This window comes from Botryllus schlosseri, chromosome 16, assembly GCF_051294905.1.
Source record: "Botryllus schlosseri isolate E-star chromosome 16, Bs_hap1, whole genome shotgun sequence".
Lineage (NCBI taxonomy): Eukaryota > Metazoa > Chordata > Ascidiacea > Stolidobranchia > Styelidae > Botryllus > Botryllus schlosseri.
The window spans coordinates 15,631,274-15,645,441 of NC_137251.1; the positions used below are offsets into that span (position 1 = coordinate 15,631,274).

General features: G+C 41.5%; 2 protein-coding genes, 1 long non-coding RNA gene and 1 other non-coding gene across 6 annotated transcripts in view; 3 read left to right on the forward strand and 1 right to left on the reverse strand.

The window, feature by feature from the left end:
• The window catches only part of LOC145458396 (uncharacterized), a 43,735-nt gene extending 39,817 nt beyond the window's left edge, over positions 1-3,918 (forward strand). For both annotated transcript variants that reach the window (XM_080336752.1, XM_080336753.1), the window contains 2 exons: positions 7-83; positions 921-3,918. In XM_080336752.1, the coding sequence (XP_080192878.1) occupies positions 7-83; positions 921-3,005 (2,162 nt within the window). In that variant the 3' untranslated portion in view covers positions 3,006-3,918. The remainder of the gene's footprint in view (positions 1-6; positions 84-920) is intronic.
• Positions 1-14,168, reverse strand: part of LOC145458412 (uncharacterized) — a 222,961-nt gene that overhangs the window by 92,829 nt on the left and 115,964 nt on the right. The window lies entirely within an intron of this gene.
• LOC145459103 (leucine-rich repeat-containing protein 71-like) lies at positions 5,024-6,914 on the forward strand. The gene has a single exon (XM_080337705.1). The coding sequence runs from the start codon at positions 5,255-5,257 to the stop codon at positions 6,806-6,808; it is 1,554 nt and encodes a 517-aa protein (XP_080193831.1). The 5' UTR covers positions 5,024-5,254; the 3' UTR covers positions 6,809-6,914.
• On the forward strand, positions 9,712-9,818 carry LOC145459527 (U6 spliceosomal RNA). The gene has a single exon (XR_013921448.1). It is a non-coding gene; the product is annotated as a U6 spliceosomal RNA (small nuclear RNA).

Here is a 14,168-nt window from a genome sequence, read left to right on the forward strand (position 1 = left end):
TAACAGAATGTGACCCTGACGATATTGGGAGCACATCAGATCGTAGCGCGGCGGCTTCCGATGGACAGGCCGGTAGCAATCAGGTACGCGATGACAGTTTGATAACTAGTAATCTCCATCTTGCAATTTGTGACTCTTTGGTAATTTTACATTGTCGCGCGGTAAAGTTCAAGTAGGCTACTCAATTACGATGAAGCAACATTGCAAAAGTATATAGCACTTGCATGTTGAAGTTGAAAACCAACTCCACCATGCCTGATTCGAAAATTCAGACGAAGTATTTGTGCGTTTCACCCACCTACTACGTCAGTTGGCTCTGGATCATAAGACATGGTAAACCAGGGTTGAACGGCTAGAAAATTATCAGCTTTACCAAATTAAGAATTGGAATTACTGAATTCGCAAAAACTTGGAAATTGAGTTAAATTATGATATGGAGTTAATTCTCTTAATCACGAAGGTGGCAAATGTCTGTACACCAAGCTTGGCTCATTTAGCACTATAAACAGCTCTCCTGTAGCATATTCTGGAAAACCATAAATTAGATTACAATAAAAATTCGATCATAGAGACATTAGATCACCGGCATTTCAGTCTAATTAGATAACCAGAATTATCTCGTTGTCCAAGTCTGCGGAAACATGTATTCATGGCAGTGGTTAACATGCAATGTTCACGCAGAAGAGATACTGCGATAGATTCGCGAAATGCAGTCTTGCCAAGATCAAGGCCAATACCTCTTCACATTTTGCGTTGTAGTAGAGAAAGAGAATCTTTATTTTTCAACCGTGCGAATCAAAGCCGAGACACCAACGCCATGAGCCTCTTACACAGAAGTCGTTACCCTCATAACTTTAGATTAACTAATGAAAGGAGAGAAAAGAAACCGTTTTCGACCAATATCTCTCCTTTTGATTCAGATCGAAGGTAGTATACCCGGTGGAAGCATCGCTCACAGACTTCTGCCAAACTCTCGCCGTTCGATCGCCATCGATTTCGGTGAATCTTTCCATTCGCAAGCCAGTTCGGACGTCGTCAGCCATCTCGAGCTCCCCGATCACATGGCGCAAGAAACCCAGTCAAGCGCGACGAAGCGCGCGAAACGCATCGGAGGAACGAGTCACGGTTTCACGTCCCCGAAACCAAGTCTTGGAACCACGCCGTCAAAGAATCTATTGCCGCAGTTTCAGGGTCTCGGTCAAACCGGGAATGTCCTGAATTCCTCGCCAAAAATTCTGCCAAAGAGCCCGATATTTTATAGAGAACCGGGTCCCGACCAAATTCCGGCAAAGACAGGACAGTCACGACACGAATCGAGTCGGAATCCGTCCTCGGAAAGCCGAGATTCGAACGAAGAAACTTACGTGTCAGCTTTTTCTCCGGTAGCCTCCAACAATTTCGTCCCGATTCTCAGCCCTGTAGAACGGGCCCTCGCGATCCAATCTCCCTCAACTATCGTTCATCCCACCCCCACTAGACCAGCAGGTGCCAGAACCCAGAACAGAAACAAAAGCAGCTCGTACGTACCGGCGCCTAGCTTTGCCAGCACGGTTTCGCGTACCGCATGCGAATACTCCAGCATCGTAGATAAGCTTTCGCGATTGTCCGCTAGCGATTTGAGCGATAGTGGTGGCGGCAGTCGTAGAAGCTCGCTCCACGCGTTGTCGTCGCCAAGAGACGGTGTCAAAGTGCTGCCGAGCGACTGTGACATGTACGACGTTCGTTCGAACGTCACGCATTGTCACATGCGTTCACTAGATGACTCGTTGGACGAGCGTAAGAACCCGAAAAGCCAGCACAAATACACGCTATCGCAAGACGGAGGTAAGTATCGTCAGCAGAGGTCAGACAGCGGCATGAGTCGTAGAAGGTCTAGCGGCGAAACGACGCATTCTAGGACCAGCTCACACGCGAGTTATAGCAGCGGTAACAGTTCGCATAATAAGAGAATCGATAAAGATTCGCCAAGAACGCGTAAATCTGCGTCAAAATCGGTCGGAGATCAATGGTACGGTAGCTACAGTCCGAGGCCTGCTGAATCGCCACGAAACAGGCAAAATATACCCCAAAACAGACGGTATTCGTCTGACAGTCCCGCCGGGCCTGTGAATGTCAAAAGGCCGCTGATAAAACGCAACAGCAGTCAGTCTTTTGGGTCTGATAGCTCGCGAGGTAGCGAAAGGGCTGCTTTCGGGAACCGTACGTTGCCGAGTAGGTTTACCATGGCCAACGTTGAGGACGATACGCCGGTAGTAGTAGTAACTCCTCGGCAGCCACAAACCACGGAATCGATACAGCACGGTACGATTTCCCGCCACGAACGAGAGAAGAGAAAAACCGGTGCCGATCCTCTCTCGCGTAGATACGACGACGTAAGTATCTCTCCTACTTCTCCAACCAATCATCACGGCTCGATTATATCGCGGCTTAAAGCAAGCGACACTGCGAGCAAATTGTCGAATCCGCCTGTTTCCATCTACGACAGGCGGTTTAAATCGAAAACGCCTGATCCGTTCGTGAACAATTCTGTCAGACGACCAAATCATTACGCGTCGATAGACCATCGACGTGGGAAGTCAGAAGATCACAGGTATCACCTTCGTGATGACAGGTCAGCTAACTGCGATTCAGACGGTGACACGAGTGAAAGTAGCGGGTCTAGAAGGCCGCGGCCTATCTACGTGAAAGAAATCGGAGATTTAGATAGCGTTCCGGAATCAACGTTGATCGCGTGGTCCAGCGCGCAACCTGCGCAACTACCATTGGAAGACATGATGGTAGAGTCTGCGAAACGTCGGTTCTATACTCCGCCGGTTACAGCCTCGACGGCGTCTGAACTTACCGGGACTGCGACTGATAGTCACGGTGATAGTGCGCATAACGGGAGCATACCCGACGAGCTGCGTAGTTACGATGGGGCTGCGCAGATTTTTTCCTATTCCCCGCGTAATCGAAATGGCGATGATGGGGTGTCGTCACGAAATTCTAGCGTCACGTTTGTGTAGTGCTTTTTATGAGAGATTTCGTCTGAAGTTACCTCCGTTGTGATTGCCTCTATCGTCACTAAGACTAAGTGTGATGATTCTTGTCGAGTAGTGAGGGACGATTGTTTTGGGGCACTGAAATTATACGACTTACGGCTGTCCGTATAGTCGACAGAATTCCCAATTATCTTCAATATTATGTAGAACTGGCTTTCTTTTTGGTCGCATAAAATGTGCATATTTGAACTTTCCGCATCATCCTGCTCTTATGAGGTTATAATGAGAGATACTCGAATAGACATAAAGCCTAATACTCTATATTAGCGACCAGCGTGACGCATTTTACCCGCTCGAATATTTATTTTGCCAACTTGAAGCAAAACTGTGGATATATTGTTCAACGAAATTATTAGAAAGGTTTTACTTGTGACATTTTATATCAAGAGTATTTTTAAATTGTATTAATTCTCTCGAGTGTTTGACATCTCTATTTTGCCATGCTGCGACCGGACATATTATTTATTGGTAAATATGTTCATTTCATGTCACATTTTATTTTGTGCTTGTGAGTTCTTGAGTCGCATGCATTTAATTGATCGTACAAGATGCGTTTGTCCAAGTCCCATATCTTCATTTCGTGAGCTATACTGGTTTTAATTCATACCCGTGTAGATGCTTACTGCCAATTCACCTCACTATAGTTGTAATTGTTACCTACATGCTTCACATCTTTGTTCACGTGTTATCACATCTTGCCACTGTACAGTATATTTCCTCTAACGAAAAGCAGTACTACCATTGTCTGTCACAACTTCACAATGTACATATCATCACTGTTATTTTTACGCATGCATACCAGTTACCTCTTATAATTACGTGTGTTCAACAATGTTTTTTTCACCTTTTTTCTTCATTAAAATCATTGTATATCAAAGGACACAGATTTTGCAAATCGTAGGAGCAACATGAAGAAAATTTCGGTCGTTTTGTGCGTGGTTGGTTTGGACTTGATGAACGTTGCCTGCATTTGGTTGATTTGGTCAATTTTAGTTCATGGCTTGTATGAGGATGTCATTAAATCTACATACAGTATAATTTTTGACAGAACCAAATAACTGATTGAAATGTAGAAAAGCTGTCTGCGAAAGCGGTCATATGTCTCTGTTCTTCTGGTATCTTTACAAAAATGCGCAGAGAAGGACCCGATGATGGACTAATGCAAGGGAAGCGACTGAAAAGAAAGACAGCCGAAGAATCTAGAAACAACTATCAAATGTAAACATCAAATTCAGCTATTATAGACCTAGGTGAACATTAGATTGAGAGAACTTACATGGTCGCTCGGCATCGTCCTATCCGTCCATTTCATATATGGTTAGTTTTTCTTAATCTAAGGTTAGTCGACACCACAGCAGTATTATTATAAAGTCGAGTCGGATAAATGGTCCTTTTTAGTCAACCTGCGTTTCTTAATCTAAGAGTCAACACAACATAATTTTCCGTAAAAGTCCTAGAATCGACACTTTTCTAGTCCGGTAATCAAAACTTTCGTAATTTGTAAAGAGTGTCCTTCTTTCCGAATCCCAAAATATGGTAAGATTGGTAACCCTACATTACATCACTTTGTGCCTTGTGCACCTCATTGTACATTGTGTGTAGTATATCGAGCTGGTGAAAATAATAAAACAGCTGATAAATTCAATTATGATGGGTTTTCGAACCGCCGAAAGGTTTCTGCTTTATTGGACTAACTAACTAGTACAATTCCATGGTAGTAATTCAAAAGTCATTATTAACATAGAACATGTATTTTTCGTTGGGCCCTGCCTTCATAAAGACTGGGAGTATCATTGTGAATGAAGTAAAATGAGTGTTTCTCTGCTCATATCTTAATTATATCTACTGAAAAAATATACATTAATTATATCATGCTCGGTACTCAATGATACGTTTCGAAATTGTTCACCCGTGACTGTTGCCATGTAAACGGTCTCGGTACGATTGGGATCAGCAGCGACTACTGTGCTATCTCAAGTTCCATAAATTTATAAGGTTTTAAATAGCTGTAATTAGTAGTGTAGTGAGTATTTTTCAATAGAACACTCATTCAAGTTATCTTATACATCTTTTCAGTATATAAATATCGTTATTTTCATCAAAGCATACCGGTAGGTACGAGTTCGCTCACCGGTATAAACAGTAACGGTACTGTACAAACATACAGGTCATTTCATTTACATCTCATTGCGTTCGTCCAGCACACTATTTTAATGGGTAAAAAGGACAAATCTTTGAAAGGGGGAGCGCCAGCGTCCGCAAATTCTCGTGGCGACGATGCATCCACTCCCGAACCATACAACTGCACAGGAAGCTTCATGGAAGATTTTGACCAATTATGGCAGCGAAACTGCCAAGAAAAAGATTTCGCGCCTGCAGTAAGAGCGCGAGGTAGACCACGTTCTCCCCCAGACGACCCGAAAGCGACTCCTCAAGGAGAAGAAGAAGAAACGCCTAACGACGAAGAGCCACCCCCACAGACATACACCACCGTCGAAAACAACGTATTTTTCAAACCAACCATCCAGTGCGAATTTGACGTAGAGGAGACAAAACAAGGTCAAATCAGTCACGCACAAAAAATATACATAAGAGGCTGGAAGATAGAAGAAAAATTTATAAATGTTTTGAAATCTTGTCTCCTTGACAGACTGTCGAGCGTGAATTTATGGCATGCTGGATTAACAGACCACACTTTTCGACTGCTGACCAATTTTCTGCCAGGATTACCAGCATTGAGATCAGTTTCGATTGAAGGTAACGCTATTCCTGGGTCTGAACCTTTTGCAGAGCTTCTAAACAAAGACCTGCAGATTCAACACCTTTCGTTGCGTAATAATGAAATCACCGACGTAGGCGCGGAGATGATTGGAAAATCATTAGGGTCCGCGACAGGCCCCACTCTTGAATTATTGACTTTAAATTTATCGTTTAACGCAATTTCTGACGCCGGTGCGTCTGCGATAGCAGAAGGACTTCGTATGAACAGAGTTTTAACTCATCTGTCTTTAGCTTCTAACAAAATCACGGACGCAGGCGCAAAAGCGCTTGCTGGTTCTCTCCATTACTTTGATTTAACGCACGAAGAGATAGTACAACGTCGGAAATTAATGTCCGAAAAGGGTATCTCAGGCAGAGGGAGTTCCGCGCCTGGGTCTAGAAGGGGCGACTCTAAAGACAGACCTAGCAGTAACAGGAGTGGATCGCAAGTCGATAAATCTAGACAAGGCGGGCGTGGGTCTTCAAAAAGAAAGGACGGAAAAGGCGGCGAAAAAGCAAACAAAAAAGATGATAAGAAAAAGGAAGCCGCTAAACTTGGGTCGAAAACGTCTATCGCTGAAACGCCAAAGAATAAAAACAGGCGATCTGGTGGAAAAGACAGTAAAAGAGGTCAGGCTATCGAAGTTGATTCGCCCGATCTCTACGAGCAGACGCATCCATTGCTGGATCACAAAATAGTCCAGGAATACGGGAAAGTACGTATGCCTGGATGCACCAGTCTGCTGTCTTTGAACTTGTCGCGAAATCGAATCGGACTCGCCGGCCTGAAATCTTTGCTTGAAGTGGTGGAGAAGCAAGCCTTGGATAAAGAGAACGGGGCTTTGTCGTCGTCCGCGCCGGGGTTGTTGAAATTGTCGCTGCAGAAAAACCTTGTGCCGCACGATAATGATGCTTATCTCGAAATTTATCAGTTGATGATGGATAAGGATCCCAATAAAGCCGATTCGAAATCGCCGGATGAGGATTTTCAATCAGTTGTCGGATAGTGTGTTTTGCTTTCGCTTCTTTACCAAAGTCTTCATATTGAAATATACCCAAATATTTCCGACTGACACTCGCTCAATATCAATACAGTATTATTCAATTGTTTAATGAAGTCTGTACCTGCAAGAGTCTCTGCAAAGTCTTTACGTTTTATAAAAATCGATGTATATCGACAGTGAACGCATCGTCAGTGATTGCTTCCTGTCATGCCTTCATCTGGTCAAGCTTGTACACTAGGGTTGTCCAAAAATAACTTTTTTTCCGGATCCCGGGGGTTCACTGATTAAATTGTTACTTTGCTTAAAAAAAATGCTGCTCACCAAATTTGGCTCAGTTGCAACCAGTATGCGCCGACGTCAATTGAAATTTTGGAATTTTTTTATAAAAAATCAATTTTTTTCGAATTTGACTTTTATCCCCTTAAAATTGTTTAGGTGTCTACAAAAACGATGCAAAACAAATTTTACGCAATTCCAACACGTGGAAGCGAAGTTGTTTTGAGTTTTTCATTGATAATTCTGGGATTTTACAGTCTACGCTGTTTTTGCAAATCCAAAATTTTCAGCTGCAATAACTTTACTTCTACTGGTTGGAATTGCGTCAAATTTGTTTTGCATGGTTTTTGTAGACAGCTCAACAATTTCATGGGGCTGAAAGTAAAATTTGAAAATTTAGTATTTATTTTTTGTGGTAAATTCGAAAATTTCAATTGACTCTGCGTCGGCATAAACTGATTGGAATTGAGCCAAATTTGATGTGAATCGTTTTTAGGCAACCTAACAATTAATCAGTGAATCCCCGAGATACGCAAGGAAAAGCTATTTAATTTACAGGCAAAGGTGATCAGTAACGGAGTGCTTCTATATTTTAGGAGTGCTAAAGAAGGTATTGCCTACATGTACTACTTACCCATGGTTTAGATTACTTCCTAACAGTCTTCAGCATTTTGGCAAAACTAGGGATAGAATGCTCACTTGGGAAATGGGAATTGCTACTTGTACTTTTATAAAAAATGAAGTAGTTCTATTTTGGTGTACTTCGAAACTTACTACTTACCGGCAGTGCGGCACCCAATTGGTTGCGATTTTAGATTAACAGTTTTCATTCATCATGATAACTTTGACCATCTCTATAAACAGGTTTTGGGTGATAATTTGTGGACAGGACACGTTCTTCCTTTTTCAAGTTTTCCGAGCTATATTTGTTCATAATTTTCCAACCACTGTTATACTTCCAGGCTCCAGTGGAATGCCTCAGGCTTGGTAGAAGAGGCGTGACTACTGCAATAAAATTTCACCATTGCGCACTGCACAGCACTACTTCTGCCAGAGTAGCATCAGCCACTGGTGTCCAGAACCGCTTTTTTGATATGGTATTAGGTAGGGTTACCATATATTGGATTCGGCAATGGAGGACACTTTTGCCAAATCACAAAAGATAGTTTATTACCGAAATTCAAAACAGCTGATTTTAAAATATTTACTGGAAATCTTGTTGTGTTGACTAAAAAAATGAAAAAAAAGCTCATCACTCTGGCTCGACTCCAGAATTACCCACTTCTTACCAATAGTTCTGCGGTGTTGACCGAAAAAAGGGTAGTTTTTTAAATTTGACTCCCGAAATACCCATATTTACGGACGTATGGTAACCCTAAATAGTATTTGGCGTTGCAGAGACGTAGGCTACGCCCGATATCGCTATAATGCAGCGTAGGGTTGCATTTAAAACAAAGATGCTTAACGATTGTTTTTAGCCATGTCGTCACAAATATTTGATGGTGACGTCACAGTGGATTGTCATTGACAATTGAAAATATAGGGTAAGTAAGTTCGACGAAAAGGGCTTCCGATCACTGTCATAAACAGACCAAAAATATTTTTAACCAGGACTATATCGTCATGCATCATTTTTACGGTCGGTTGTCATCATCACCAGAACACCCATTCCGTACCAATATGTAATCTATATCTACTTGCTATAACTGTTGAACCGACGGCGATTCCGAGGGTTCCAGCCACCCCACATCGTATACGCCGACTATTTTGGGTGCAAATCGTTCGTAGGCTCATACTCAGTGGTGGCTTTTGGGGTAGGCGAGGTGGGCAGCACTTGGGCAGTGGTAGCAGCACTTGCTTATGTTGGTAATTCTACTTCAAAATAGGCGAGGTCGTAGTTTTATAGTTTGATTTTTATGGCGTTCCGAATACTATGTAGGCTACATTCACAAGTGGCCGATATGTTTGGTGCTAATTCTGCCACTGACGGCTATATAACGCGGACCATTTGTGCTATGACAGACATAGCTTAGGTAGCGATAAGGAGCCAAGATCAAGGTAGATCAGGGGTAATAAATGGAATTGAATTGGACCCGTGGCCCCGGTTGTGACAAACGATTCTCTTCCTGAATTGCTTACAAATCAGTTTACAAAACTACATGCTTAACATACAGGCACTGCTTAATATTCTGGTAGGTGCACACTGCACAAGCACAGTGCACACTGCACTTGCTTGTAATTGCTATTATAGATTTTTCCAACTTGTGCTCCAATTTCAAATCGGTGCAGAAAATTAGAGCATCCCTACCAAAAGTAAAGGCTTGTCATTTTTCGGACAACTTTACCCTCCTGGGAATATTATTATATATGTGCTACATATAGGGCTGCATTTTAAACAAAATAGTGACTGGGGTCGGAAGCCTTTTTAGTCAAAGGGGCCCAATTTACCCTATATTTTAAGTGTTATTTCAATCAATTGTGACGTCACCATTAATGATTTGTGACGTCATGTATAAAAATAATGAAAACATGTTTTTCAAAACTTGTTTGTTTTAAATTGGTTTTTATTTTAAATGCAACGGTAGCTATATCACATATCAGTGTGATCCAATCCCTTTCACGCGGTCCACGAACACTAATAACAATGGTTTACATACTAAAATTGGAATGATGCAGAGAAGATTAGTGTGGCCTTGCGCAAGTATGACACGCAAATCGTGAAGGATTTAATTTGTTAGAAATTCAGTATTACAAAAGGTTTTGGGTGCTATTATAGCCATAGGTGAAGGCGGGTTTTCCAGGCTATGTAGAATGTAGATATTGCGCAGAAAATGTTCTACGTCAGTGCTTTTCAACCTGTGTGACGGTTCGCACTTGTGCGAATGAAAAAAATTGCAGTGCGAATGACGAAGGTGGTGCGAATGGTGCGAATGAAAATCCCGGATGAGTGCGAATGAAAATCGTGAATAATAATTGGTAATTTTTCTGACCTGGAATAATTCAAATAAACCATATAGGAATTTCAAGGGCAGTGTAACTTTTGTTGTTGCGACGCAATTGTAAAAACTTGTTTAACTTACGTCGCACCACCAATCGTAGCTCTCACAAGCCGTATTGAATTAATATATTCGCCCTATAATTATTACGAAACCAAAAGCCTGGTTTGGAAGCTTGTGTAGTGGCCGACATATACAGTATATCAGACCGTCTGAGCCTGTAACAGGCTGGACAAATGACGTCAAATTGACTTTCTGCGTTCTTTCGCTAAACAATCATTATATTTACGTGATAACTGTTCGATTAGTGCGAGACACGCGGATAGTATTAAAGGTCAACTGCATCTTCAAAATGACTTCACCTTATTTCGTACATTATGTGGTTAGGAATATGAATAAAATAATGAAAATTGAAATTACCTGATAGTTTTCAAGTAATTTGAATTACAAATCGAAATTCCGGAAAACGGAAACGAAATCACCCAGCCGTGAAATGACGTCAAGTAGTTGACACAACAAAAGTCATTGTTATTTCTGTTGGCTGTTAGGTGAGATTATTGCTTAGATTTGCTGTGGATTTGGGTCTTTGAGTGGGATCATGAAAGCTGTGAAGGAGATAATTCATAGAGTCAGATGTTATGTCGCGTATGGTTGGTCGAATACGCAATATGCCGTACCTACAATGCATTGACATCGCCGCTAAAACCCATCCATATACCGACAGGCGACCGGACGCCATTAAGACCAAAAGTGCGGACTTAGAGACAACCAAAGGCAGAGTCATTTTCAAATGCGAATCACTAACAAGTATCTTGCTTCAATGAAGTATCCGAGATACGCATCACGCAAGAAAACTGACTACTGAACACGGGCAACTCTTTCCGACGTACTATGCAGTAGTGCCGTTCATACTTTATTTCCACGCACCAGTGAAATTGTGGTAATGTCAGAGGAACGCACTTCTAAAGCTATACAAAGTGTCCGAAATCGGTAAGTGAAAATGTACTGTGTCAGCTATAGTTTTGTAAGAGTGTAACTAACCGCTTATAGTATAGTATTGACTGTGGTATGGTAGTCATCGAAGTATTATTATTGTTTACACTCACGTGCATGTGCAAATAACTGAAATATGTATGCCTTGAAAAACTTGTAAGTAGAAGTGTACGTAGTCTGAAATAAAAACACTTGAAAATCAATTAAGGAAAAAATATCTATAAATGCATTAGTTACTATAAAGGGAGTTCATAACCTGCTGACTTCATGACGTATAATGGTTATATATCGCTGACCTCCTATTAATGGAAGAGTTGCTATTACTTTTGAAAATACACTTCTTTTTGTGTACGGTACATGTGCGGTCATGTCATCATATTTGTTACTTTAGTTATTGAATGAGGAGTGTCAGATATCTGTGACTGAACCTATCAATATTGACCGCTCAGTAAAAGATGAAAACTTATCACTATCATCATAATAGTCGTAAAGTTAGGTAGGATGCAGTTGGCAATCCTTCATTTTTATGATACTTCCGAACAGCATTTGGTATAGGCCTACTGCCTTCGATTCGACTTTGTTATAAAACTCAGTGATATTTTTACTCCTGCTCTAGATTCCTGCAATGATGAAGTTGACGCATTCATTAAAGCAAGACCAGAAACGGCCGAGTCGACCAAGTCTATTGTGATGATTCATCCTCATTCGACTAACGGCATCGTCAAAATTAGTTGAAAGAAGCTATTGCTTGACACAAAACTCTATATTTCTCTCCCTGACACAGTATATAGTACTATTGATGGATTGGTTATGTTGCATTTATCATTTTCAATACAACTATTCCTTCACGAAGCATTGTAAAATTGAAATCCTTTGAAAGTACTGGATTTGATCGGATGCGCAGACAGGATTTTTCGTTGAGTTTTGTTGCAGAATCCCAGTCCCAAGCAAACAAAATTTCCGTGTACAGTTTTTCTCAGCTTCCTGAAAAGCGCAATTGTTGTGTTACTGACGGGTAATTATTTGACACCCGACTCAACATTTCATGTAAATGAGACTCATTCGCTAATGCATCAAACTGGATGCTATAATTATATGACAATATTCCTGTTGATATCTATAGCGAGACAATCTCCAATACATAATACTGATTGAAATCCTGATAATGCTGTGATGCACTAATAATTCATTCGTTGCTCGAGGGACCTGTTTGCAGCACTTCAACTCTCCCCTGATAGTTTGCATAAGTTGGCAACCTCCATCCTCTCAACTGTAATTGATAACACCAAGATTAATAACTGGAAGGAGGTTCTCCACCAAAATACACGTACCGGTGTATTTCATTTGGTCTAGACAAGCGGCTTAAGCTGAACAAGCTAGGCTGATCATACTATATATCACTAACATCCTTAGGTTAGTCATCAATAATCATACTCAAACGACCCCTCGTTTTCGGAGCAGCAAGAAGTTCCACTGATATGGGATCGAGCACATCAACACTTGAAACGTGTCCTCGTTTCAACATTACTTTCGTAAGTGAGAGGAAAAAGCATACTTACATTCGACATCTGAGTACTCGGACTCGCCTGGTGAATCCATTACAAGCGAAACCTCCGCCATAACTAACTAAAATAAGCGCCCTGCTACTGCAAGACCGCCAACCCTATAGCATACATCTGCAGCGGCCAGAAGAGATGTCAACTACATGACGTCACAATTAACATTCCGCCTTTTCTGTAAACATACCAATATTGGGACTTTCGGTCCAAATTACGGCAATTTCCGATTAGTTTGAAATACGGAAAGTCGGCAATTTCGGTATGAAAAAAAATTCTGAACATGATTCCGCAAAGTTGTCTATGAAGATGCAGTTGACCTTTAAATACCATCATCACAGACTCACATTTGCAAATTAGTGTAACGCAAATTTTTACCCCTTCAAGGTTTATTAAAGTATGGAACGCAATAGGTATAATTTTGGGTCGACACGGTGCCAGAGCTATCTGTTAATATGTATGTAATATTTGTTGAATTTATAACAAATTATCCTGCAATCGTTTTTACATCCAAGGTCACTGTGTTGGGTACTGTAGCCAATAAGCGAGACGCGCAGAAAATATGGCTTTATCATGACAATTCATGATAGGATTTGTCCGACTGGTTTTTCTGGAAAACAGGGTCGACGTCGTTGGGATGAACTAGTGTAGGGACTAGGGATATGCAACGAGCGAGTTCACGTCTATGCGTGGCCAACCCCTTCTGCGTCGGGTCACATGAAGACGTAAAGTTTTGGCCAACAACCCGCTGATAAAATGCGGTGCCAAAACATAAGCGTCGACAAAACCTTAGCCAAAAATGACCGATGTTGGATGGCCAAGCCATTCGATATGGTTATGCTCCGTTGTCGGCACGCGGAATAGACCCGTTCTTGCAATCTGAGTAGTAGACAGTAGTAGGCCTACAACTGCGACACGCAGAAGAATTTAATTCACCCTAATTTGAAATCGCGTGCGTCAGACATATTTGGTAGAGCTGTGTTGGATTAAATTGTGGTGTGCGCGTTCTCGATGTCATACAGGTCCGTAAAATCGTGGCATACTACTGTAATATTAAAAATGAATTCATTTTCATGGGTGAGGCTCGGGTCGCGAGATGCCACAAAAACTAGGAGTTTGGTGGTAGTCTAAAAAGCTGCTTTAACGTTATTAAACTGTTATGAATTCTCAAGTTAGATTGAGCTAAAGAGCAGAACACACAGTATCGTGAGTTTATTTGCTCTTCCCACAAACTCGCGAGGCAGAAAATGGAAAATCGAAAAAAAAGTTGGAGCAACGTATCATAAGGTAGCAAGCTCTAATGTGCCTACTATCCTTGATCGTTTGGACCTTATTTTCCAAGACATCAGGCAAAAGCCTCAACACAAATAAGTGAGTTTTTCACCCTTTCGACATGTTGGAGCCTCCTAGACCTTTTTGTCAGCTCTCAAAGTCGATTTCTTCCATCAAGGATTTTTCACTCGTCAAAAATACGTTGTATTGCGGATAGGAGTGCAGAACAGATTTCAAGACCTGACCATCCAAGCACTAGTAGACGTTCTT